Source organism: Canis lupus, chromosome 3 (genome assembly GCF_003254725.2).
Source record: "Canis lupus dingo isolate Sandy chromosome 3, ASM325472v2, whole genome shotgun sequence".
Classification (NCBI taxonomy): domain Eukaryota; kingdom Metazoa; phylum Chordata; class Mammalia; order Carnivora; family Canidae; genus Canis; species Canis lupus.
In genome coordinates, this window is record NC_064245.1 from 1,374,886 (window position 1) to 1,401,741 (window position 26,856).

At 43.4% G+C, this 26,856-nt stretch overlaps 1 protein-coding gene across 1 annotated transcript in view; it reads right to left on the minus strand.

Moving 5' to 3' along the window:
* Nucleotides 1-1,460: 1,460 nt before the first annotated feature.
* Nucleotides 1,461-26,856, minus strand: part of LOC118354319 (thymic stromal lymphopoietin) — a 65,120-nt gene continuing 39,724 nt past the window's right edge. Inside the window, exons 3-6 of the mRNA XM_035714690.1 lie at nucleotides 6,963-7,134; nucleotides 5,952-5,996; nucleotides 4,478-4,612; nucleotides 1,461-2,302 (exon numbers count right to left, since the gene is read on the minus strand). Coding sequence (XP_035570583.1) covers nucleotides 2,186-2,302; nucleotides 4,478-4,612; nucleotides 5,952-5,996; nucleotides 6,963-7,134 — 469 coding nt within the window. The 3' untranslated portion in view covers nucleotides 1,461-2,185. The remainder of the gene's footprint in view (nucleotides 2,303-4,477; nucleotides 4,613-5,951; nucleotides 5,997-6,962; nucleotides 7,135-26,856) is intronic.

Genomic DNA, 26,856 nt, shown 5'->3' on the forward strand with positions numbered 1-26,856 from the left:
AATCCACCTGGGAAACCTCAGTGCATTTCAAAAGTAGACACATAAAAATAATTAAAAAGTAGACACATATAATCCACACTTTATATTTGGAAAAGCTCTTAGTAGATTAATGTGGCGTGTCTTCTTGCACATTACTTTTATTGATAGTAATGTAAATGATTATTTTTATATTAAAACACAGAAAAATAAAATATATAAATCACCCGGGATTTTAAAGATAAAGCAGAAAACTCAAAGAAAATGCATTCAATCAGATGACTCTGAGCGGCCTCATCTATCCTCAGTTCTTCATTCCTCTCTGTTCATAAGGGGATTGGAAAAAACCTTGAGAAAAATTCTGAAAGCATTTCTTTCCATGGGTTACTAAAATCTCGTCAGTTAACCCCTAGTAAAATGGCGTTAATGGACTTAAACTGCCATCTGTTTCCCCACCTTGTACTTTGGAAATTAATGAGTACCAACCAGCCTTCACTAGACCCAAAGGAGTTTCTCTTGTGGCATTTAGGGCCTCCTGCTTGGTCTTTCTTTGAAGGACTTGACTTTGGAAAGAAGGCAAAGAAAAGTCCCTCAGGGCCAAGGGAACTGCCTATTGAGCAACACTCTCAGCTTCCCTGGGTGAAAGCTGTGTTCTATCTACTTTTGTATCCCTGGTACTTGGCTGAAGGCATGGCACACAGTAGGTGCTCCGTAAATGCATTATGGATACCTAATGTAAGTAGGCTTCCTCTTACCTGTTGGCAGGTTAAGATGGATTTAGGGACCTTGAACCTCTCCTCTTCTGTGAGCATCAGCCCTCCTGGCAGTGGTCAGGGACAAGTCCCCCCCCCCCAGCCCCCCCGGAGGAAAAATTCAACAAATAACTACTGCTCTCTGCTCTATTTTGGCCTGGGCTCAGGGCTGGGGCGGCCCCTCCCCCTGGAAGGTGATTGATAGGGTGCAGCAGGCATTCCAGAATAGGAGAAAGCATTTAGCATTGTTGACCTTAGACTCCACTGTCTCTTCTAGATGTGAGGGACATTAAACAGGGGGAGAGAGGACTAAAGGCACAACTTAGGAGAAAGGACACTGGGATGCATCTGGAAGCCACCTATCCCCTAATATTCTCTCCGAAGGGCAGGACCAAGCCACAAAGCAAGAGGGGAGTAGCCAGGGGGCTGCAAAGAACTGAAGAAAAAAAAATCACCGCAAGAAAAAAGTCCCTAACTGTACGTTGGCAGACAGTGACCAGACTTAGTGTGGCGATCATTTTGCAGTACACACAAATACAGATTCACTGTGCTTATACTTGAAACTGATATAATATTATATGTCAATTATACCTCCATAAAGAACATTTTTAATTAGAACAAATAAAAATTAAAGCTAGACCACAAAAAAAAGAACTGAAGAAAAGTGATGCCCCTCAGAAAATGGTGTGAGACTGTCTACAAACTACATCAAAAAGACCATTTGTAAGAAGCTAATTTGAGAACTGTTTTATTAAGAAATATGTAGTGTCAATTACAAAGTAATATGTACATTTTAAAAAGTGCTTACAAATAAGTTAAAAATATATTCCATAAATTTAAAAATATATATATTTTAGCTTTAACAAAGGCACTTCTTCAGGATCTACTTGCATATCACTCTTGTCAGATAATTTTTAGAACTTGATTTACAATATGCCCACAATATTTTGCTTGGAAATTCTTACAAATTGCTTCATTATAACATACAACTTTTTTGTGCACCCCTTTTGCTTTTATTTTCTTCTTTTGTATACTTTTGGAATGAGAACACGAGAAGCATCAGTACATGTAGAAGCAGCACCTGCCTTTATAAACAGAGGTCTACAAGCTTTTCCTTCCTTGACCTTCTCCTTTCCCCTCCTACTACACATTTAGGTTCTTCCCTTGAAGTAAAGGCTTTTGCAGTTGCAGCCGAAAATTACTACACACAGTGCCCCAGGCATCACCCCTATAAGAGTCTCCCCCTCCATTTGAGGGATAGTATTTCCCCTGCCTTATATGTGTACATCAAACAATAAAAGCTTACAAAAATAAGTTAAGAAACCCTACCGCAATGAAAAAATAAACATCGGTGGTCTTTTAGGTGTCACAGTTAGAGTTAACATTACATCTACCTAATAAAAGATGATTTATTCTGTTGCTGTGAAATATAGCCTTAAGGAAGGTGTATTTTGTTTCTATGAAATGCGACTGAAACGACGCCACAGCCCTATTAAGTGTGCGACTTGTTCCCGGCATTTATTTGTTGTGACTCCTCTTTTTTTTCTTTTCTTCTTTGCCTGGGTATTATTTATCTGTGGAATAGGAGAATCAATCATCAGGACTGTAACTACCTTTAACAAGCCCTTGAATGGCAGGGTCTTCTTTATGCAAATCAATCTCTCAGCATGTCCCCTGAACACCTGCTCCCCCGCTGCTCCAGTGTGCTTTCTCCAGAGGAAGCCCTGCCATCTCTCCACCCATCTACCTCATTTCAGGGCCAAGTTCCACCTCTGTTACAAGGCCTCTGCTAATTGCTCAGAATTTTCTTTTGGAAACTCTTCTGGTGCTTCAGAGTGTGTTTCACTTAACGGGGCTCTCACTTACGTGCTGTTTTTAACTATTGCATCATGGATATTCCCTGTTAGTGCTGAGCATGTCTTTTACATGGGAAGCATTGAATATTTACTGATTGGCTAAATAAATGACTCAGTTAATGGTTTCATGATCTCCCTGACAAGATCGTAAGTTCTTGCCGAACAGGGTGTATACACCTCTTCATGGATATAATTCAGTAGACTACAATTTGGATCCCAAGTGCTCCTGCTTTCTGTCCCTCCCATCGCCTACCACCCACATGTGCCCAAGACTAAGGTGGAGTCTAAACTTAAAAAAAAGAGAAAAGATTGTGATAATCTTCCTACCTATTCCTTCAGCTGAATTACTCTTGGGTAGCAACAGAGTAGGCCTTCTAGAAACACAGTGTTCAGAGCAATCAAATTCATCAGGTTACTAAACAAAAATCTTATAATCTAAAATGTGCTGAGTCCTAAGTATTATTGGTCTTAGGCTCTCCCTTTGCGCTCAGGAGAGGGCTGAAATAAATTACTGAGACTTTCTCTTTATCACATGCTGTCCAGAACCTGATCTAGACTGTCTTCTATACTCTTCTTTCATAGACTAATGCTACTATGGCCATTTGTAGATTTGTCAGGATCTCTGATAGAAGGCATTGATCCAAACAGGCTTTTTTATATGGCTGTCGGGTATTGAGTGCTTAACTCAAGCCCTATCCAGATGGGCCATATGGCTCAATCTTCAATCCCTAAAATAGTGACTGAGAAAAGTCACCCGTTAATAGGCAGTAATCATGCATATCCTCACGTCTCTCTTTTGTCTTTTTAAAATTTGTCATCAGAGAGATAAATGACCTATTTTACTTGCCTATGGAAATATTTACCGAATACTTGTTATGTTGCCAGGCACTACCTTAGGTACTTTTACGTCTATTGACTCATTGAATCCACATAAACACTATATGGGACTTGCTAATATGACCCTAGTAAAATGGGGTTAATGGACTTAAACTGCCATCTGTTTCCCCACCTTGTACTTTGGAAATTAATGAGTACCAACCAGCCTTCACTAGACCCAGAGGAGTTTCTCTTGTGGCATTTAGGGCCTCCTGCTCGGTCTTGCAGATGAAATTGAACATGTCAATGTTCAATTGACATTGAATTGAACATCTTCTAAATTGAAGATGTCAAGTTAGAAGTTTGGGGGCCAGGGATGCCTGGGTGTGGCTCAGCGGTTGAGTGTCTGCCTTTGGCTCGGAGTGGGATCCGGGATGGAGACCCTAGGGAGCCTGCTTCTCCCTCTGCCTGTGTCTCTGCCTCTCTCCGTGTCTCTCATGAATAAATCAAATCTTAAAAAAAAAAAAAAAAGTTTTGGGGCTAGGATTCAAAGTCAGGCCAGACCTTCTGCAGACTTCCTGCTCCTAACTCCGCACTACTATTTCTAGTTAAAGCTACACATCCATTCAGAGGCAGGTAACTGCGTGTGCAAAAATCCATTGTGCAAAGAGCCAGCCGTACCAGCAAGTAAGCAGGTGTGGGTAGAGACTTGATGTATCATCTAGCATTGTAAGAAAGCAGCACGCATTATCGGTGATAAACCCAAGCAATGCCGCTCGAGGTGTGTAGCGGATAAGGATGGCATTAGGGGCCCGTGCAAGGTTGGGTCCTTGGGAGGCAGCATTTTGGACGATCAGCCTCTCCGGCTCGGGCGGCCAAGATGTAGGCGGCTCGCTGAGGACAGCCTGAGACGCTGCCCGAGGTTCAGAATTCTAATTCTGCCCAAAGACTCGGAAGCCCCGAAACAAGCGAGGGGCTGGTTGCCAGCTGTCGCCCGCTGGCCTGCTCCTGCAGGGGGCCTTTGGGCTCCTACGGCCCCGGCCCAGGCCCCAGCGTGACCCGCGGCCCGCGGCTTACCGGCGCTGCGGCGTAGCCCGGGCACTCGGCGGCGAGCGCGGCGACCGTCCCCTCGGCGAAGGCCTCCCGGGCGCCCGACGCGCAGCCGCGGATGCGGTGCAGGGTGAGCCGCTCGATCCTGGCCAGGCAGTCGGGCTGCGGGGGGCGGGGCGGGGCGGGGCGGGGCGGGGACCGGCGGGGGCAAAGAGCGACGGTCGGCGGGAGACCAGTGGGGGGCCGCGGGGGGCACGGCCGGAGCGGCAGGGAGCCGGTCCTTGGGCGGCGCGGCGGGAGCAGGCGCGGGGCTCGCTCCGCGCCCGTTCCCGGTTCCCGGTTCCCGGTTCCCGCTCCCCGCTCCCCGCCGCAGCCCACCGGCGGCGCCCAGACCGCGCTCTCGCCGCAGGGGCGCCCCCTGCTCCGCGCCCGCTCCCCCGGCCCCGCCCCTGGGCGCCCCTCCCCGCTCCCTCCCTGCTCCGCGCCTGGCCCCTGGTGCCCGCCCGCTCCCCGCTCCCCCGGCCCCGCCCCTGGGCGCCCCTCCCCGCTCCCTCCCTGCTCCGCGCCTGGCCCCTGGTGCCCGCCCGCTCCCCGCTCCCCTCCTGCTCCGCGCCCCTCCTCGCTCCCCCCTACTCCTCCCGGCTCCGGGCCTGGCCCCTAGTGCCCGCCCGCTCCCCGCTCCCCTCCTGCTCCGCGCCTCTCCCCGCTCCCCCCTGCTCCTTCCGGCTCCGGGCCTGGCCCCTGGTGCCCACCCGCTCCCCGCTCCCCTCCTGCTCCGCGCCCCTCCCCGCTCCCCCCTGCTCCGCGCCCCTCCTCGCTCCCCCCGCTCCCTCCCTGCTCCGCGCCTGGCCCCTGGTGCCCGCCCGCTCCCCGCTCCCCTCCTGCTCCGCGCCCCTCCCCGCTCCCCCCTGCTCCGCGCCCCTCCTCGCTCCCCCCCGCTCCCTCCCTGCTCCGCGCCTGGCCCCTGGTGCCCGCCCGCTCCCCGCTCCCCTCCTGCTCCGCGCCCCTCCCCGCTCCCCTCCTGCTCCGCGCCCCTCCTCGCTCCCCCCCGCTCCCTCCCTGCTCCGCGCCTGGCCCCTGGTGCCCGCCCGCTCCCCGCTCCCCTCCTGCTCCGCGCCCCTCCCCGCTCCCCCCTGCTCCTCCCTGCTCCGCGCCTGGCCCCTGGTGCCCGCCCGCTCCCCGCTCCCCTCCTGCTCCGCGCCCCTCCCCGCTCCCCTCCTGCTCCGCGCCCCTCCTCGCTCCCCCCGCTCCCTCCCTGCTCCGCGCCTGGCCCCTGGTGCCCGCCCGCTCCCCGCTCCCCTCCTGCTCCGCGCCCCTCCCCGCTCCCCGCCCTCGGCGCCCGCTCCGCCCGCCCTCCCCGACCGCGGCAGGTCTCGGGGCCAGGCCGGCACCGCCCCGAGGCCCGCCCGGAGGCCCGCGCCGCCCCGCCCCCCGCGGCCCGCCCCGCCGGTGCCCCCGCGGATGCCCCCGCCCCCGCCGCCGGGGCCGCCCGCCCGCTCACCGGGTCCGCGCAGTACACGGGGTGGCTGAACTCCGTGCTCCTGGTCTGCAGGAAGGAGAAGCGTGTGCGACACGCGGGTCAGGCGCCGGGTCCCTGGCGAGGCCGCCGCCCGCGCCCGCCCGCGGCTCCCGGCGTCGCGGGTGCCTCCGTGCGTGGCCGTGGGAAGGGCCCGGGACGCCCGGCCCCACAGCGCCCTCCCCAGCGCCCCGGGCACGCTGGCCGCCGTCCGACTGCAGCAGGGAGCCGGGAGGCCGCGCTCCCAGGGCCCCGCCTTCTGCCTCGTGGCCACCTGTGCATTCACACATGCGTGCCCCATCCAGAACCAGTAATCAGGGGAAATGATCGCTGCTGTCTATTAAAACTCTGAAACGCACCCCATCCCATAACGGCATTCCGAGGCTTCTGGAACACTAGAAACCCAGGGCTGCGATCCCTGGCCAGGGCTTGGCTCACAAGAATTCCCTCTCTTTTTACCCTTCCTTTTCTCTCTGGCCCTCACCCACGGTCTTCTCTCTCCTGCACCTGGGGGAGCAGCGCTGGGGCAGAGAAAACACACCTGGATATGTGTTATCTGTCACTATTGCTCCTCGTCAATATCTGCACACCTCATGTGCACCGATTTCTAGGTCGTCCTTTGAGAGGCCAATATATTTAAGTGTCACTTGTAAAAAAATTTTTGGCAAAATGCCGGGCCGCGATCTTTTTCCAGATTATTTTTCTTTCCTTAAAAATTAAATTGTAGTTTATATTTGTGTACACCGTTCTTTTGATGAAAACACATTTGTTTTTTAAAAAATGTTTATTCAGGGATCCCTGGGTGGCTCAGCAGTTTAGAGCCTGCCTTTGGCCCAGGGCATGATCCTGGAGTCCCAGGATGAGTCCCGCATCAGACTCCCAGTGTGGAGCCTGCCTCTCCCTCGGCCTGTGTCTCTGCCTCTCTCTCTCTCTCTCTCTCTCTCCCTCCGTCTATCATGAATAAATATAATCTTTAAAAAATGTTTATTCACTTACCCCATCCATGTATTTCTCCAGGGCTTGGTAAATGACTTCCTGATACTTCCGTCTAATCTTCTCAAAGTCACAGTCAATGAAATTGTAGGTTAGCACCAGCCCTACCAGCTGCAAGACGAAGATCTTCCTGAAAAACACTGACAGAACAGATAATAAGGCATCAGGCAATACACTCGGAAACCCAGTTCAACCCCAGTTTCACATGAAACTTTCCAACCGCCCTGCATCACCCCTAGATGTGCGAGGCCTGCCTTAGGGGTGTGTGCCCAGACACCACTCTTTGCCTCCTGAAGCCCATATTTACCCATGCTGTTGCCTTAAGTTGGAGTCTCCCTGATGCTCCAGAGCTTTCTGGCTCCACATATATAACACCTAAACGCCTACGGGCTCTTTTCTTCTAGGCCAATGATTTTCCTTGATGTCATTCCCTTTCTTTATAGAATTCTCAATTGATTACATGAAAGAAAAGATAGAACTAGCCAAATCTGTGGCATTTTCACATTGGTAAAATCATCAGGAATTTCCCTCACCTTCCTCTTTTTATCTTGGCCCTAAACCATTGATATGTACCTGGAGGTGCTTTAGGAAACAGATACCCATATCTTTCTCCTCTGGGGCCACTTCATGGCTAAGCCCCTGTCTTGTACCTGAAGCTGCTTTAGGAATCAGGCACCTATCCTTTTTCCTACAGGGCCAGTTCCATGGCTAAGCCCCTTTCTTATTACTGAAGCTACTTTAGGAAACAGGTACCTGTCCTTTCTCCTCCGGGGCCAGTTCCATGGCTAAGCCCCTGTCTTGTACCTGAAGCTGCTTTAGGAAACAGGTACCTGTCCTTTCTCCTCCGGGGCCACTTCCATGGCTAAGCCCCTGTCTTGTACCTGAAGCTGCTTTAGGAATCAGGCACCTATCCCTTTTCCTCCGGGGCCAGTTCCATGGCTAAGCCCCTCTCTTGTACCTGAAGCTGCTTTAGGAAACAGGTACCTGTCCTTTCTCCTCCGGGGCCACTTCCATGGCTAAGCCCCTTTGTCGTGGTTAGAAAACACCCCAAGGGGCCAGGTAGGGATGCTCGCGCCTGCTGTACCTCCTGAGCACTTCTCTGGGCCAAGTCCAGCTGGTTCTCTCTGCCCTTACCAATCTCGGGGCGAGGCGCGCCTGCTCTTGGGTGACTGGGGGTCCCTTGGGGGCTGCGGTATCTCCTAGCACGTGCTACAGGGGTCAAGAGACTCCTGGGCGCTCCAGGCGGGGCGCGCGGGGGAGGGTGCTGTCCAGCGCGCCGGCCGCGGGGCGGCGGGTCTACGCGGACCTAGGGAGCTGCAGCCCAGCGGAGGGAGTCGGGGGGCGCCCGGAGAAGCCCGCCAGCGGGGTCGGAACGACGGGCCTGTGCAGCGGCTCCGGGATGTCCACCCTCCCCCCCCCCACCCCCCCCCCGCGGAGCCCGGGTCCTGGGGAAGTTCCTAGGAATCGGCCGGCCGCCGAGGCAGGGCCCCCACGAGAGTCCCGGCAAAGGTCACGGGCCATGGGGTGCTTGGGGACAGCGGCGGGGGTGGGGGTGGGGGGACTCGGGCCAGAAGGGCGCTTTCCCCGCAGCAGGCGCCCAGCAGCTGCACCGGTGCAGCTGGCCCCAGTCGCTGGTTAGGCCCCCGGGAGAAAGCCCGGGGCTCTAACCCGGGTCCTAGTAAGCCACTCATTCACCCATGACTGACAAAGGGGCTTTTCTGGAATCTTCCAAGTCCAAGGTTGTATTTTTGGGGGGTCATGGCAGCATCTTTTGGGAAAGAAATCTGGCTGCCCCTCGCCCCCGTCAACACCCAGGGTGTTGTGGGACGATGCCAAAGCTTGATTCATCTGCTGTGACATCAGAGGTGCAAGCAAGAGGTCAGCAAGCAGGAGCTGCAGACGGATTTCTTCACTAGGCTGGGCTATGCGGATGGGAGTAGGGGCAGAAGAAAGCAGCCTTCCTGGAGGTTCCACTTGCATTCCTCCAGGGTGTGAATGAGTGGCCTCCCTGCCTTTGCTGCTTCTTTTACAACCTTGCATCCATGGGGGTCTTTGTAGAGATGATGCAGAGTGCCTCCTCCTCAGGCATCCTGGAAGTCATCTCTTTGCCTGTTACACACACTGCTAAACCCTTATGCCCAGGACCCCCAATCTCCTTGTCTGTAATTATGTGAGCTCTCAGATCACTTTGATCAGATCACTTTTCTGCTTACAAACTCTTGATAGATAGTTGCCTTGACATCTCCAATTGCTGGACTCCAAGCTGTCTTTCCAGCCTTAGCTCCTTCCTTCTCTTAGGCTTCTGCCAAATAGTATCCGACTTCAATAGGCTCCACATAAACCCTCAGCTTTCTTCTTCCCAGCCTCACACCCTCAGGTGTTGATATTCTCCTGTCATTCGACGCTGGTTTCACTGGACATCTCCAAAAGTGGTCTCCCACCTGGATGTGGTGTCACTCCCCTTTAAGACATACTTTTTTTTTTTAAAGATTTTATTTATTTATTCATGGGAGACACACACACACATACAGAGGCAGAAACACAGGCAGAGGGAGAAGCAGGTTCCATGCAGGGAGCCAGTCGTGGGACTCAATCCCGGGTCTCCAGGACCATGCCCTGGGCCGAAGGCAGGCGCTAAACCGCTAAGCCACCCAGGGATCCCCAACATATTTATTTTGGGCTTCTCTTTTATGATCTCCATTCATGATGTAATATTTCAATAATATTTTTGATGTAATTTTTTATTAGACTTTGAGTTCTTTAGAAGCAAGAAATGTTTTATGATAAATGATTTGTTCTCAACATCCATTTACCTTTAACAAAACCATCTGAAGTGACTTGGAGTACATGTACTGGTATCAGAAGGTAAGAAACCATCAAGATAAGGCAAAAGAAAGAAACCAAAGAACTAAAGGAAGTGTGGATTGGGTACAAGAAGCCATAGAAAAACATTATTATGAACTAGAGAATTAAAGGTGAAGGGGAGTGGGAGATACAGGAGTCCAGTTATGGATGAATAAGTCATGAGAATAAAAGGTACAACACAGGGAATATAGTCAAAGGTTCAAATAACTATGTTGCACTCCTGAAACCAACGTAACACCACGTGTCAGCTATACTCGAATTAAAACAAACAAACAAAAAAAACTGGAGAATTAAGACAAGCTCAAAAATGGTTCCAATTTTCCAAGTAACTACTGCAAAGGAGACAATGGGAAGGAAGGGCCTACAAGTTTGTTGGGGAAGCCAATTGATCTTATGCCTGTGGTTGTCATCATAGCCACCAAAGGGGGTTGGTCTTCTGCACTGCATGTAGTAGATACTCAATAAATCCTCAATTAAAGTACATTACCCTTCTGTGAAGGTCATTGTTAGGAAGCAAATTATTTCATATTAAAGAATCTCTCTAGAGAGATCTTTCTAGCATTTTGCTGTCTTCCTGCTAGTATCCATTGATGGCTTGCTAGGACTACCATTCGGATAAGGGAATCTTTGAAAATTCCTGGTGGGCTGAATAAATTTCTGTTTTTTTTTTTTTTCTCTTTCCATTTGTTCACATGCTGAAGGTGTGAGCAGTATCTATATGTGTAGTTAGGGAAATACTAGCTTAGGTCAAGAATGATGACTTTCTTATATTAGGAAACAGAAGCAAGTTCATTTGCAGCACTCTGATTACTCAGATTACCCAAGAACTGGGCCAGAAAATGACCAGTTACACAGCTCTTTTCTCTTACCTTCATTAGAAACATCTGTCATTCATTTCTTTTCTTAATATTTTTGTTATTGTTTTTAATAATAGTTCTCTTTCTTTTTCATTCTCTTATTCTTATTCTTTCCCTGCCTCCTTTTAAACTTACTTTCTTCCTCCTCTTCTTATAACAATCCTGAATATTTAAAGTAATCTAGTCCTCATGCAAAATTCAGTCTGTGTTTGAAGACATAGATCCAAGCTGTCAGGAAAGAGAGGTGCTTTTTTTTTTTTTAAATTAAAACTTTTTACTTTATTAATGCCTGTTGTCATTGGACTTAAAAAATGAAAAGGATGTCACATAGGTTACTGATGAAAGGGGAGAGATCTTCTGTGGAGTAAGAAAAGTGGATGACACCAACCTTTGCTTGGTAGTATTTTAGGAAGTGTGAAAATGCACTTTCTCTGGTAGTTGAGTCTGGAAGTAAAGTGATTTCAATGGATTTTCCAGGGTGCTGGTCATATAATCACTCCAACTCTTGGTTCTCACACACTTATGCAGAAAGGACCACACTTTGCAGAAGTAAACATTCTTTCTTTATATTCTCCCTTCATTGGTCACAGTCAGGTGCAGTGTTTATGTGATGTGAAGTGTATGATTTGTGATGACTCTGGCACATGTCCATTCACCCATTAATTTTGCATTAAGCATTTGTACAACAGTGTTGCTATTGGTTGGAACTGTTGATTGGTTTTAGCAAACTCCATAACTCCATACTTCCTCTAAGATCTTTTGGAGACGCTTCTAGACCAGAACGTGGAGTGAGGGAGTTTCTTATGACAAAAGCAAACAGATCTACTCTACTCTATTCTATTCTATTCTATTCTATTCTATTCTATTCTATTCTATTCTATTCTATTCTATCCTATCCTATCCTATCCTATCCTATTCTATTCTAAGGCTGATGATATCTACATAATCAGCTTATGGCTAAGAAATGTTCCCAGATATTTTTGAGTTAGGGAATGAAAGAGGCCAAATAGATGCATGAAAACCTAGGGTTTGCACTCATTTCTGTGTGAAGAAACCATCTTACCCTAAGCCAATTGGAGGTAAAAGATCTTGCCTACTTTTACCCTTCTGCAATCTAACAGGCAATGAACAGGGAGAAGATTGTTCAGGGAAAAGGTAGCAGTTGAGCTTCCTTAGAATGCTTCCAAAGAGCTGTAGAAGAGGTCAGAGCTGAAGGTTAGCTCCAATTTCAATACCTTTGCAAAGATATTCACTCTACCGAATACCTTGTTTTCTTCTCCAGATATACCGTCCACCCTTCCCTACCTTGCTTTGTACTCTAGGGAACCTGGCCCACAAGGACTGCATGAATGGGCTCCCTTGACCTACAGCTTCAAGTGACGTTCAGCCAGTGGGAGATTTTGGCGGCACCCAGGGAGACCAATGAAGTTGGGATCTTAACTGACCCACTCCCTCATGTTGGCTCCTCATAGACTGATGCTTCCCTCTTCTGAGGGCCCTATCTCCTGTTGGTTGATCTGTTCATCCTGCTACCTTCCAGAGTTTGATAACCATTCCCTTTCTTTGTATTTTTAGGCCTGAGGGTGATAATGGCCCCTTACTCTTTCTAGCCTAGGGGTACACTTCTATGCTGAGTGTTGCAGTTTGGCTGAACATAATGTATGTCCTGGCATAATTTATTAATAAAGCTTTTTACCCTTAAAAGTTGCACAATTTAAACAATAAATTACATGATTATTGTTGACTTCTCTACTTACGCCCTTTGTAAATAATTCTTTTGTTAGACTCTTCTGCAATTACCCAGCTTGAGTGCACCATTGGTTTCCTGTGGGCCCCCTTACTGATACAGTTGCCTACAATGGTCACCAGTATATTACTCACTTGAAATTATCAGCTTCATCACCTTTTGTGTCTGCCTTGTGGCAGCATACTAGTTCTACAACTTTTACACAGGAAATGTGGTTCTTATATAATTAAATTCTAATTTACTACTCATTTTAAGCGTGAAAGATGAGTTATAAGAAATTCTGCAATTTTCCTTCCTTTTTTTTTTCCCCCAAATGACATCTCTTCCTAGTAATATCGTCAGCTGGGATTTGTAAGTAAGCTACACACACACCTACTTGCTCTATTGTGTAACTTGCTTCATAGTTGAGCTCTCATTGTTTATGTATAAAATGCTTTTAAGAAAAGTGATCCTTATGTGAGTCAGGTGGTAGCCACTAGCATATTTCTCATCTGGTATGTCCGAGGCCCTCCAAGTAATTCCCCTATCTTGAATCCCACTATTTTCAATGATGTATCTGGGCTAAACAATCACCCTAAGTATTTCCTCTCTAAAATGTAATAAGTCTTTAATAACCATTTTATGGCACTGCCTCATTAAAGCCCATACAGCCAGTCAGAGTTTCTGAGAAAGGGCTGCCTGGGAATTCCAGATGCAGGGTGATGGTGAAGAGAGGAAGAAATAGAAAAGAAGGAGGAGACTGTGCAAGATTGAGAAAGATAAGTGGACAGCAAAGAAATTTGGGATCTAAGAGTTTGACCTGGTGCCTGTCCTCAGGTGGGACTATCATCTAGAACAGATGCTGGGAATTTAGAGCAGGAGGTAAGCAAACTACAGCTTGTAGGCTGAATTCTGTTCACCTGCCTGTTTGGTAAATAAAGCTTTTTGGAATACAGACATGCCCTTTCTTTCTTTCTTTCTTTCTTTTTTTTTTTTAACAGCATTGTCTCTGGCTCCCTTTGCACTACAAGGACGGAGTCGCATGTTGAGACAGAAACCATCTGGCCTGCAAAGCTTAAAATATTTGGTGTCTAGCCTTTTACAGAAAATGTTTACAGGCCTCTTTTCAAAAATGCATTTGAAAAGAGGAGATAGAATTTGAAAACAAAGACCTACGGCAAGTACTTCATACTTTGTTAGATTATAAAATATAAAACCAGAAATGAACCTCAATAACTCTATATCTTAGAGATATAGGCTTCTCTCACCTATTTGAAAGAAGAAATTTATAAAATTAGTGTCAGCATTATTCCTATTACAAGAATGTGCCAATATGTAAGTTTATTGTAATTTAATTAAATGAAGAAAACTTGCATTCTCTCTAAACCCCCAAACTTCCCTGATACAATGAGCTGAGTTACTTTTCCCATGTATACTTGAATTTTTGCAAAGTCAGAGCTTTTCAATTGGTGACTTAATTTTTTAAAGGATTTCTTCTAGAGGACAATAGTTTTTGAATAATCTTGATAATTTTAAGCCTATGTATTTGAATTCAGATATGATGCTTATATCCATATTCTGTTTAGGGTCTAGAACATGGCCTCATTATATATTAATGTAATTCAGTTCTAGTTAATGTTTTTTAAGCAACTATTAGTTTCACAAAAGTAAATTCAAAGATTCAGATAATGTGGCATTTTATTTTGTAAATGCATGATTTTTTAAAATGTGAGAGTTAATAATTAAAATTATTATTTAATTATTAATAATTAAAATTTAAATGTGGTGAGTTAATGAATAGTCAACTAGTATAGGAGTCAGGAGATGAAGGTATACAGTTCTGTCTTTGGCCCGGGGAAGTTTGCTTACACATTGTTTTTTCTCTCTCTCCTTTTAAAAGATTTTATGTATTCATTTGAAAGAGAGAGAGCGAGCATAAGCAGGAGCAGGGGGTGGGGAAAGGGAGAGGGAGAAGCAGACTCCATGCTGAGCGGGGAGCCTGATGCAGGGCTCCATCCCAGGACCCTGGGATCATGACCTGAGCCTGAGGCAGATGCTTGACCATCTGAGCCACCCAGGCAGCCGTCTGTTTTCTCTTTATGCCTCACTGGGGTGATGTAAAGAGAAATTAATATATCAAAAGCCTTTGAGTATTTGGGGAAAGCCCCAACTGTGCATTTTATGAGTAAAAATGTAAAACACTGAGCATACAGGTCTCCTCTTGTCTTCAGATAAAACTGCCCACCACTAGGTGTCTCAGTGGGAGTGTGTAGCATCACATGCACCTGAGAAACAGTTCTGGAGCTGTTATGTAATGAACAGCCGTGGGCATTTTTATCTCCTTTTGCAAAGGTCTCGGAGTAACAGTCTTCATGAGTCATTATTTTTCAATTGCAGAGTGAGGCTAAGTGTGTTTTCCTCTGCTTGAGCTGCTACCAAAGAAAATACTGTTAACATTTGTTGCTCACAATTCTAAAGGCTGGGGAGTCAATGACTAAGATGCTGGCTGCTTTGGGTTTTGGTTAGAGCTCTCTTCCTGGCTTGCACACAACTCTATTCTTACATGGTGGAGAGAGAGGTGATCTCTCTGGTGTCTCTTTTTAGGACATTTACTGGGACACTAATTAGGATTCAACAGGCCACTAATGCCATCATGAGAGCTCCACACTCATGACCTGATGATTTCCAACATACTCCATCTCCAAATACCTTCACATTTTGGATTAGGGCTTCAACATTTGAATTTGGGGGGACACAGCCATTCATTACATACCATATATATCTATCTGACAAGTTGCAGGAACAGAACATTTCCTGCAGGGAAAATTATATGCATGCATATAATTATATTATTATTTAAAAATTTTTTGTTTCCTTTGTTTTTTTCTTTTTCTCTGCCTTCTTTTGAATTAATTCAGTATTTTTAATTCCATTTTATTGCCTTATTTGCTTAGTTCTTTTGTGTGTGGCTGCCTTCGAATTTATAGTACATATCTTTATATTATCATAGTGTACTTTCAAGTAATATAATATACCATTTCATGTGTAGTAATGTGTTATTAATGTATATTTCTGTTTCCCCCTTCCATCCAATCACTCATATTTTTTCTACATATTTTTTAAATTTCACATTAATCATGTTTAAAAAGCAATTATCTTTCAAAGAGTTTTTAAAATAAGAAAGATTTACCTTATATATTTACTCATGTAGTTATTATTTCCTGTGTCCTTCTTTATATTGTATATTCATATTTCTCTCTTTGGTAAGGGACTTTCTTTTTTATTTATTTCACAGAGAGAGAGAGAGCACCCAGGCAGTGGGAGTGGGAGAGGGAGAAGCAGGCTCCCCAATGAACAGAGAGACCAATGTGGGGCTCGATCCCAGGAACCTAGGATCATGACCTGAGCTGAAGGCAGATGCCCAACTGACTGAGCCATCCAGGAGCCCCAGTAAGGGACTCTCTTTAGCATTTATTTTTATTTTTATTATTTTTTAAAAAGATTTTTATTTAGTTCTTCATGAGAGACACAGAGAGAGAGAGAGAGGCAGACAGAGAAGCAGGCTCCATGCAGGGAGCCTTCAGTGGGACTAGATCCCAGGACTCCAGGATCACACCCTGGGCTGAAGGCGGCGCTAAATCGCTGAGCCACCCGGGGCTGCCCAAGCATTTTTTTTTTTTTAAGGTCAGATATGCAGGTAATTAATTATTTCAGACTTTGTATATCTGAATCTCTCTGCTTTCTTTGCCTTCAATTTTCAAAGATATTTTCCTGAAAATAGATAGTTTTCCCTTTCATTGTTTTGAAGATTTCCTCTAAGGTCTAATGGTTTGCATTATCTTTAAAAGGAAATCTGTGGTCATTCTTATGATACAAGAATGAACATAAGATGTCTTTTTCATCTGGCCGCTTTTAAGATTTTCTTTTTTTTTTAAGATTTTATTTTTATTTATTTATTTATGAGAGCCAGAGAGAGAGAGAGAGAGGCAGAGACAAGGCAGAGGGAGAGGCAGGCTCCATGCTGAGAGCCTGATGTGGGACTGGATCCGCAGTCTCCAGGATCACGCCCTGGGCCGAAGGCGGGCGCCAAACTGCTGCACCACCCAGGGACCCCAGGAGAGAGAATCTTAAGCAGAGTCCATGCCTGGCCTGGGGCCTGATGCGAAGCTCAATCCCACGACCCTGAGATCATGACCTGAACTGAAATAAAGAGTTGGAGTCTTAACAACTGAGCCATCCAGGTGCCCCAGGAAATATTGTATTTAAATGACACATTAGACCAGATGGACTTAGATATTTTCAGAATATACCATCCAACAGTAGCAGAATACACATTCTTGTCAAGTACATATGAAACATTCTTCAGGTTACATCATGAAGATCAAGAATATGAAAACCTGTCAAGGATCCTTTTTGACTATAATAGTATGAAACTAGAAATCAATTATGACAATTAAACTATAAATTCATAAATATATGCACTAAACAGCATGCCTTTGAAAAACCAGTGAATCAAAGACAAAATTAAAACAGAGAAGTTGGAGATCCCTGGGTGGCTCAGCGGTTTAATGCCTGCCTTCGGCCCAGGGCGTGATCCTGGAATCCTGGGATCAAGTCCCACATTGGGCTCCCTGCGTGGAGCCTGCTTCTCCCTCTGCCTATGTCTCTGCCTCTCTCTCTGTCTCTCATGAATAAATAAATAAAGTCTTTAAAAAAAAACAGAGAAGCTGAAAAACTCTTGAGAAAAATAAAAATCTTGAGAAGAATGAAAAAGGAAACACAACATACCAAAACTTATAGGATGCAGCGGTCCAATAGTCTAAGTAGTCTAAGAGGGAAGTTTATAGTGATAAATGCCTACATTAACATAAAAGAAAGATCTCAGGTAAAAGACCTTACTATGCACATTAAAGAATAAGAAAAAGAACAAACTAAGTGCAAAGTTAACAGGAGGAAGGATATAACAAAGATCAAAGTGGACACAATTAAGTAAATATTATCTTATCAATAGATAAGATCAATAAAAGTAAGAGCTAGTTTAATGAAAATATAAACAAAATAGATAGATCCTTAGCCAGACTGACCAAGAAAAAGGAAGACTCAAAATTCCAAATGAGACAGTAGACATTACAAATGATTCCACACAAATACAAAGGATCATAAGAGACGACCATGAATGATTATACACCAACAAATTGTACAACTGAAAAGAAGTAGATAAATTCCTAGAAATATACAGTCTACCAAGAATGAATCATGGAGAAATGAAAAATCTAAACTGACCAATTACTAGTAAGGAGATTGAGTCAGTAATTAATCTAACAAAGACCAGATGGCATCACTGGTGAATTCTACTAAACACTTAGAGAATAAATAATACCAATCCTTTTCCAAGTCTCCCAAACAAGAGAAAAGAAGGGAGCACTTCCCAAGATCATTTTATGAGGCCAGCATTACCCTGATACCAACACCAGATGAAGGCACAACAAAAAAGGAAAGTTTCAAGCCAGTATCCCTGATGAACATGGGAGTAAAAATCTTCAATAAAATATTAATAAACTGAGTTCATCAGTTACATTAAAAGGATTATACACCATGATCAAGTGGAATTTATTCCAGGGATGCAAGGATGGTTCATCATCTCAAATCAATCAATGTGTCACACCACATTAACAAAAACAAATAGTAAAAATCTTATGGTCATCTCAATATAGATGCAGAAAAAGCATTTGACAAAATGTGATATCCTTTCATGATAAAAACTCTCAACAAAATGGGTATAGAGGGAATGTAACTCAACAAATAAAGCCCATATGTGACAAGTCCATAGCTAACACACTCAGTATTGAAAGCTGAAAATTTTTCCTCAGAGATCAGGAAGGAGACGAGGATGCCCACTCTCACCACTTATATTCATCTTAGTACTGGAAGTCCTATCCAGCTCAGTTAGGCAAGGAAAAGAAATAAAAGGCATCCAAATCAGAAAGGAAGAAGTAAAATTGTCTTATTTGCAGATCACATGATATTATATATAAAAAATTAAAAAAAATCCAAAAGACTCCACAAAAAGAAACTTAAAACTAATAAATTCAGCAAAGTTGCAGGTCATAAAATTAATATGCAAAAATCAGGTACATTTCTGTACTCTAACAATGAAAGAAAAATTTTATTTTATTTTTTTAAATTTATTTTTAATTGAAAGAAAAAATTTAAAAGCAGTCTGATGTATAATGGCATCAAAAGAATAAAATCTTCATTATTGGTTGTAAGATATTTGGTTATGATGTGTCACAACACAAGTTTTTGCTTTTTGGTGGGTTTTTTGTTTGTTTGTTTTCTGGGTGCCACATCTCTTTATTTCTTTGGTTTTCTAACTTGACTCTTGGACAATGTTCCCCATCTTTTATTTTTTCAAAGAAAACGTGCAAGTCTCAATTCCTTGCTGCTTCTCCTGACCCCTGGCTGCTTTAAATCTTCACGCAAAAAGTATTCACGGTTTCAGAAGATAGGCGGAGATAACGAGAAATCTACCTGAGGAGCAAAACAAAGGCATCAGCTCTTACACCAAAGGAGTTAATGCGGTAACCAAAGGTAATTTGGGGTTTTTATTTTAGAAGAACGGACTGGCAAATGAGGAAGTGGACCAAATTTCACATAAATGATTAGAAAAAACTCTGTTTTTTTCATTCATCTTGAGGAAGGCATATTCTCCTCCAGCTCTTCATTCATTGGTGACAAGCCCCAACTGGGACTTTACTAATGAGCTTGTTAAAGAGATGCCAAAGGCCTGCTATTCTTTTCTTTCCTTTTTTTTTTTTTTTTAAGATTTTATTTTTTTATTTGTGAGAGAGACAGAGACACAGGCAGAGGGAGAAGCAGGCTCCATGCAGGGAGCCGGTCGTCGGACTCGATCCCAGGACCCCAGGATCACGCCCTGAGCCAAAGGTAGACACTCAACTGCTGAGCCACCCAGGTGCCCCTGCTATTCTTTTCTTGAAGTGCTTTGTCTTTTTACAATTTTGTTTCCTTTAAGATTGATTTGACCGCTTTTTACGATTTCATTTCCATGTCTGCTTTCTTCTCTGTTTCTGCTCGCTCTCCTTTTTCTTTCTTTCTTTCTTTCTTTCTTTCTTTCTTTCTTTCTTTCTTTCTTTCTTTCTTTCTTCTTTCTTTTTCTTTCTTTCTTCTTTCTTTCTTTCTTTCTTCTCTTTCTTTCTTTCTTTCTTCTTTCTTTCTTCCCTCCCTCCCTCCCTCCTTCTCTTTCTTCTTTTCTTTCTTTCTTTCTTTCTTTCTTTCTTTCTTTCTTCTTTCTTTCTTTCTTTCTTTTCTTCTTTCTTCTCTTTCTTTTCTTCTTTCTTTCTTTCTTTCTTTCTTTCTTTCTTTCTTTCTTCCCTCCCTCCCTCCTTTCTCTCTCTTTCTTTCTTTCTTTCTTTCTTTCTTTCTTTCTTTCTTTCTTCTTTCTTTCTTTCTTTCTTTCTTTCTTTCTTTCTTTCTTTCTTTCTTTCTTTCTTTCTTTCTTTCTTTCTTTCTTTCTGACTTTTCCTACTTTCCTAGGAGCAAACTTTTGCTTTGTGGTCCACTTTGCACACTCATTTTACTTTCACTCTTTTCTAGTCACAAGGAATTGTACAGTATTGTTGTCAGTAAATTATTAAGCTGGTATCCATTGGAAACTTAGTAACTATTCCATCTTGTTCATACTAGACAGATTCCAGCCTCAGAAGCCTTTACTTCAAATCATTAAGTATTTATTAAGTACCTTCTAAGTTTTGCATTTTACTGAATACTACTGATATTAAGGAATCTTTAAGAAGGTTGTGGTCTTTTAGAAGTGTGCATTGGGCAGCGATATATAACGAAGCACCGGAGAGACTAGTATGAATAAATATTATAGGAGATGAGGAAAAATGAAGATCAGTGTGGGTTGGAATTTTCACTAAACGACACTTTTGGGGTGACTGGGTGGCTTAGTTGGTTAAGGTAGGACTCTTGGTTTCAGCTGGGGTCATGGTCTCAGGGTCATGAGATTGAGCCCTGCATTGGGCTCATGCTCAGTGTGGAAACTGCTTGGGGTTCTCTCTTCCATTCTCTCCCCTTCTGCCCCTCCCTGCTTGTTCATTCTCTCTCAAATAAATAAAATCTTTAAAAGAAAAGACACTTTTGATAGTGGTGGAATAGTAGGACTGCAGGTTTAGTTTTACTGGATATAAAGTGCTTATACCGGAATCTGACATAAACTAGTTCACAAAAACTTCAAAAACTTAGAAGATAGAGATCTTCACAGAGACCTGTCTTTCAGATGATTTTAAAATTCTCACTATGATTCATTAAGGTCTTGTTTTATTAAATCGTGTTTATGAATGTCGTGGAGACTTCTAGCTGTTCAAAACTTGTTCTTTTTTCCTTGGCATTAATAAAATAGTGACTGACAAGTGATTGCCCAGCGAGAGACTCTTTCCAAGCTCTCCTTGCAGCTAGGCATGTTTTACTTTGTTATATGAGAAATAAATTCTTTACTCCTTTTTTTAAAAAATTTTATTCATTTATGATAGTCACACAGAGAGAGAGAGAGAGAGAGAGAGGAGGAGGGAGAAGCAGGCTCCATGCCGGGAGCCCAAAGTGGGACTTGATCCCGGGACTCCAGGATCACGCCCTGGGCCAAAGGCAGGTGCTAAACCGCTGAGCCACCCAGGGATCCAATTCTTTGCTCCTTAAGTGACTGAACTCTGTTCCCATAGATGATCTGCCCCAATTAGCATAGTGGTATTTTATCAAGACAAGTTTAGAATAAATGACCTAGCTTCAAGATGAGTAAGACTTGCCATATGTTTTGATATGTTTTTGTGGGATGTGTTCTGCTTGGAGAATTGTTAAACCTAATTTTGCCTGTTTCTTTAAAGTCTTATGGACTTGAATCATGGGTGGTACCATATACAACTCAGTCAAGTCCAGATATCCAAGGGGGGCCAGGTATAATTTTCCTCCTCGGCTTTAGCTATCGCTTATCGGTTTTGTTTCTATTGCTTTTCTATGAGCCACAATGTCCATTATGAAATATGTAAGAAGGGGTAATAGTTCTTTTTTTTAAGATTTTATTTATTTTTTAGAGAGAGAGTGAGGGAGCAGGGGCAGGGGCAGAGGGAGAAACAGACTCCCTGCTGAGCAGAGAGCCCACTGTGGAGCTTGGGGCTCGATCCCAGGACCACAGGATCATGGCCTGAACCAAAGGCAGACACTTAACCAACTGAGCCACCCAGGTGCCCCAGAAGGGGTAGGAGTTCTGATTAATATCTGAAACTGTGCTTGTACTGAACAATTGAGACTCTTTCTTGTATTTTCAACGTAGGCTCCAGTCTAGGCTGTTTTGTTGTTTTGTTTTGTTTTTGGAGCCGCTGCAGACAACAACAAAGAAGTATATTTTTTAAATCTGTGTGAGCCCTGAGGTCCTGAGGCAGTCCCATCTAAGAACCACTCCTGAGGCCATGAGTACAGATTGTATGGCCAACTGAAATATGAGTTTGGGAGATTTATTCCAAAGGCTACAGCTGGTAATTCTGCTATTTCCACAGAGTGATTAATAAAAGTAGAGGAAAAAGTAAGAATGAGACCAAGAAATTCTGTAGCTTGATAGTTCCTGGTAAAAGATCTGCTGGGGAGGAAATTGGTGGCAGTAGCTAAGGAGAGACAAGAAGCTTTAGGGTGACTTCATGGACAACTCCCATCCCTAAGTCAGTTAGGTACATATTTAGGGATTTCATTTTCCTATGTGATATGAATAAATGTAATAGATTGCCTCTAAGATATCTTCCAGATTTCAGATTCCGCAGCTCTAGTTTTTTTCAACACTAGTGTTCAAATAGAACAAGGGAAAGGGAAAAACATTAAACTTTTATTGGCTTGTTTTTAGTGGTTACTGACCAATTGTTTTATTCGTTAACAGTAATTGTTTTATTGGAATTAACCAACTATCAACAGGTACTGTTGAGAAGAGTAGTGAGATAGAGGTAAAGTATTATGTATGACTCTATCTATCTATCTATCTATCTATCTTTATCTATCTCTATCTCTCTATCTCTCTATATATCTACCTATCTCTATCTATCTATCTCTATCTCTGTCTCTCTATCTCTCTCTCTTTATCTCTACCTATCTATCTCTATGTATCTATCTTTATCTCTCTATCTCTCTACCTATCTCTATCTATCTATCTATATCTATCTATCTATCTATCTATCTATCTATCTATCTATCTACGTACGTAATATTTAGGGTGTGGCAGACACTGCTGTAATCAATTTATAAATATTAGCTCATGTAGTATCACAACAATCCTAATGAAGTACATACTATTATTTCTCCATTTTACAGGTGAGAACACTGAGGCATAGGAAGGTAAAGTAAATTTCTAAAACTCATACAGCTTATACCTGGTGTATTGGTATTCAATTAATCAAGCTCCAGAGTTAGTGATTTTAAACACAATATTATATTGATAGAAAAAAAAAGGAAAGAAAAAAATCCAAGAAGACTCCAGGTGATAAAGGAGAAGGAACTAAAATACTTCTTCCCATCTTCATGCTTCAAAGTGTGCATGTGGACACTAAAGTAATACGTACTAGAATTTATTGTGCTCTTATTCTATGGTTCCTGGAACTGTGGTATGATCATCGCATATACGATCCGTTTAAATATTCACAACTGCTCTAGGAAGTGATGCCATTAGATTGAACCATGTGAAAGTATCCACATTTGGCCATTTCTGACTTAGAAAAATGATAATATCATACAATTCTACCTATTATCATCCTCCTCAACTACTAAGAGAGCAGAGACTTAGCATGGTTAAATTCCTTTTCCAAGATTGTGAGTGGAGATGTGAATGATGACACTGGTAGCTTGAAATAAAGCTTGTCAGACTCTGGTCCCATGCTTTTAACAAAATGCTCTTCTGCGTCTGCATAAGCTGCTCCATGGAACTTTTCATGATAGGGCTAAGCATCCCCCTGTTCTAGTCCTTATGGCCACAGACACCTTTGCACATACTCAGAACGGCACTGCTCGCTGTGGCTCCTTAGCATTAAGGTGTCTCCGGGGCCTTCCTACTTGAGGTGTGTTCTCTGGGTCAGCAGCGTTGGCACCACCCAGTAGAAACGTGGAATCTCATCTCCCCTCCCGCAAGCCTACTGAATTAGAAACTGCATTTTTAACAGAATCTCCATGAATGTACAAAACAGTTTGATAAGCACTGCAAAGGAACTCTAAAAGCACGAAATGCTGGCAGCTTTCACGCGGTGAGGAAAGGCCATGTAACTTTCCTTAAATGGACAAGAAGGGGGAAGGAATGTGTCCTCTCACATATAGGTGATTCTCATGCATCCGGAGAGGTGACACTGAAAAGAGGAATTTTGCCACATGTTCAGGAAGTTCAGATGCTGGGATCTTTACTGAAAGAGAGAAGTGAGGTAAAAGGTCTTATCCAATTGGACAGACAACCTTATGAGGCTTCTTAATTTTTTTGGCCCTCGTGTTGACCTTCTGTTTGCTTTATCCCCACCTTATGAAACCTAAGCTCCATTCCTGAAAATGCTGTTAAAAGTTTCATTTTCTCTATTTTCTGTGAGGTTTAAAAAATAACATGTAAATAAATAACAAATTTAAAACAAATTCAAAATAAATGTGTAAATAAAAAGCTACCTCTAATCCAAGGGGATTTACGCAGCTCTGATTCACATCCTACTAACTTCAGGGAAAGCCTCTACCCATGCTGATAGAGAACTCACAGGAAGAAGTTTTTTGAATTAGGTAGAACATGAATCAGGCCTTGGGAAATCCCAGGAGCTAGAATTGAGAGTTTTGAGAGGATCCAGCTAGTATTTCGGTCTGAGCTAGCACGTAGCAAGGATGACAAAGATGGCCAAGGCGATGAGAAATATGTTGAGGCAATAGACCAGACCTCCGTAATGTGCTGACGTAATCAGAGCCCAGTGACAGAACTGTGATTTGCTGCTTCACAGGTAATGGGAGGGAAGAGATGGTAATGCATAGCAGTTGATCCTCTCTACTTCTAGCTGGATTAGGCAAGGGAAGTTTATGAGTTAGAAAAGATTAAATGGATGCATATATAATTGTCATCATTTCCATCACCTTTGTATATTCTTGCACATTAGTGAAAATCATAATTGTTTCAAATAGCAATTAACTACCACCTATTACTTCAAAATTCCAGTAGCACAACATGATATTCAGAGGAAGTTTCCCAGTAGATTTTCAGTGTCTCTCTCTCTCTTTTTTTAAAAGATTTTATTTATTTATTCTTGAGAGACAGAGAGAGAGAGAGAGAGAGGCAGAGGGAGAAGCAGGCTCCCTTTGGGGAGCCTGACGTGGGACTCGATCCCGGGACCCCAGGGTGACGCCCTGAGCTGAAGGCAGACGCTCAACCGCTGAGCCACTCAGGCATCTTCAGTGTCTCTCTTAAGGGCCTATCAATATTTCTCTCTTTCCTTGAGAATTTTTCCCCAAAGAAATTCATTTCAAAATTTTTTATACAATTATATCTTACCAAATGCATTGTTTTCCACTATAATCTTTTTTTTTTCTAAATAGTAGTAAATTCTGTAGATTGTTTCACACCAGTGGCTCATTACTTTTAATAGCTTTGTAGTGATCTGTTATCATAATTTACTTAATCAGTCTCCTATTAATGAATGTTTAGGTGGTTTTCAGTCTTTGCTTTGACACGTCTGTGTGTGCATGGGAGGGATAGTGGTTAAGAGCAGAGACTGGAGATGAACTGCGTGGGTTCAAACCCCAACTTTGTCAGTTATTAGTAGGGACATGGTAAGCAGTACGCAAGGGTGAACTCCTTTTACTTGAGGTCATGTATCTTCAGGATAAATGTTTAGACGTGGAGGTTGCTATGTCAATGAGTTATGTGCCTGCGAAATTTTTACAGACATCGCCAAGGTGCCCTTCACAGGTGTTTACAACTTACACAGTCATTGTACCTTTTTCTCCATATTCTTTCCAACGTTGAATATGTGGAGTATGTTGGGAAACAAACTTTAAATTTTTTTTCTGTTTATCAAATCAGTTAAAAATGTTTACCGCTAGTAAAGTTCACAGAAGATCAGAAGAGAACTCAAAGCTGAAGAATAGGATTAAAATAAACCCTTCTCCATTTTTTTCCTTGGGTACATTTTATCTTTGCAAGTATTAAATATAATTCAATTTTCATCAATTGTGAGACCCTTGTAAAGCCTCAAAATCTCTGTCTTATGAGGCAAAGATTAACTTTTTCCACTCCAGTATTTCTATTCTATTTTTCCTTGCACAGGGCTAGACTATATTCCCCAGTTGTCTTGCATTTGATAGAGACTATGTTACTAGCTTGTGGCAATATAAAGTCGGAGAAAATTGTACACCTCCTGCCATGCCTAGCCCCTAAAATACCCTGTTATTATCTTCCGCTTGCTCTTTCTTTCCACATTGGGCTGCCAGATGAAGAGGATTCTGGAAGATTCTCAAGGGTTCTGGGGAATAGTAGAGTCACCAGATGGAAGGAGACTGAGTTCCTGTATGACTGTGTGGAAGAAAGTACACTCCAGGCCCCTATTGTCAAAGAAAGTGTTTGGTAAAGCCACTGAGATTGGGGGGGGGGAGGGGGAGGGGGGGTTTGTCCTAGCAGTTTAGCATACTCTTATCACTTCTCAAGGTAGACTGACTAGGCTTTTTTTCATAATTGCCCCCTTCATGAAATTTTAATACCACAGGCATACTTTTGTTCTGTTTAGGAACTATGTGCCTATCTGTGCTTAATTAAAGAGAATAAGCTATCTTTGCTCCCTACCTCCATACCAAGAACCAGTTTTTTTCTCCCCAGGGATGCTCTTGACCTCATTGGTAAATGTGTGGCCTATCCTGACTAATACACTTTGAAAAACACCTTTAAATTTTTCCTGGGGTGGTTCAAGGCAGTACTCCTGGGAAGTAAAAGAGGAAAAAGATTGGCCGAGCCTCCAGGAGTTCATTTCACTCTGAGTTTCTGTATGGCATTTGAAATCTTCATTAATGCCCTGATCTGCGTGATCCTCACTGTCAGGAATTCTAACAGAGCATATGCCTTTATTTAGTTATTTTTAAAGATTTGTGTATTTATTAGAGAGAGAGAATGGGCAGGAGAGGCTGAGGGGGAGGGAGAGAATCTCCAGCAGACTCACTTTTTATTGGGGTTAATTTGGGTTTTTCTTGTTGAGTTGTAGTTCACGATATATTTTGGATAATCACCTCTTATTAGATATATGATTTGCAAATATTTTCACAAAAGTCCTTTTGTTGCCTTTTCACTCTGTTCTTTGTGACCTTTGATACACTGCTACTTCACTTTTAAATTCCAATTTTTCTAATTGTAAGTGAGGTCTTCATGTGTATATTGGCTATTTCTCTCTATATT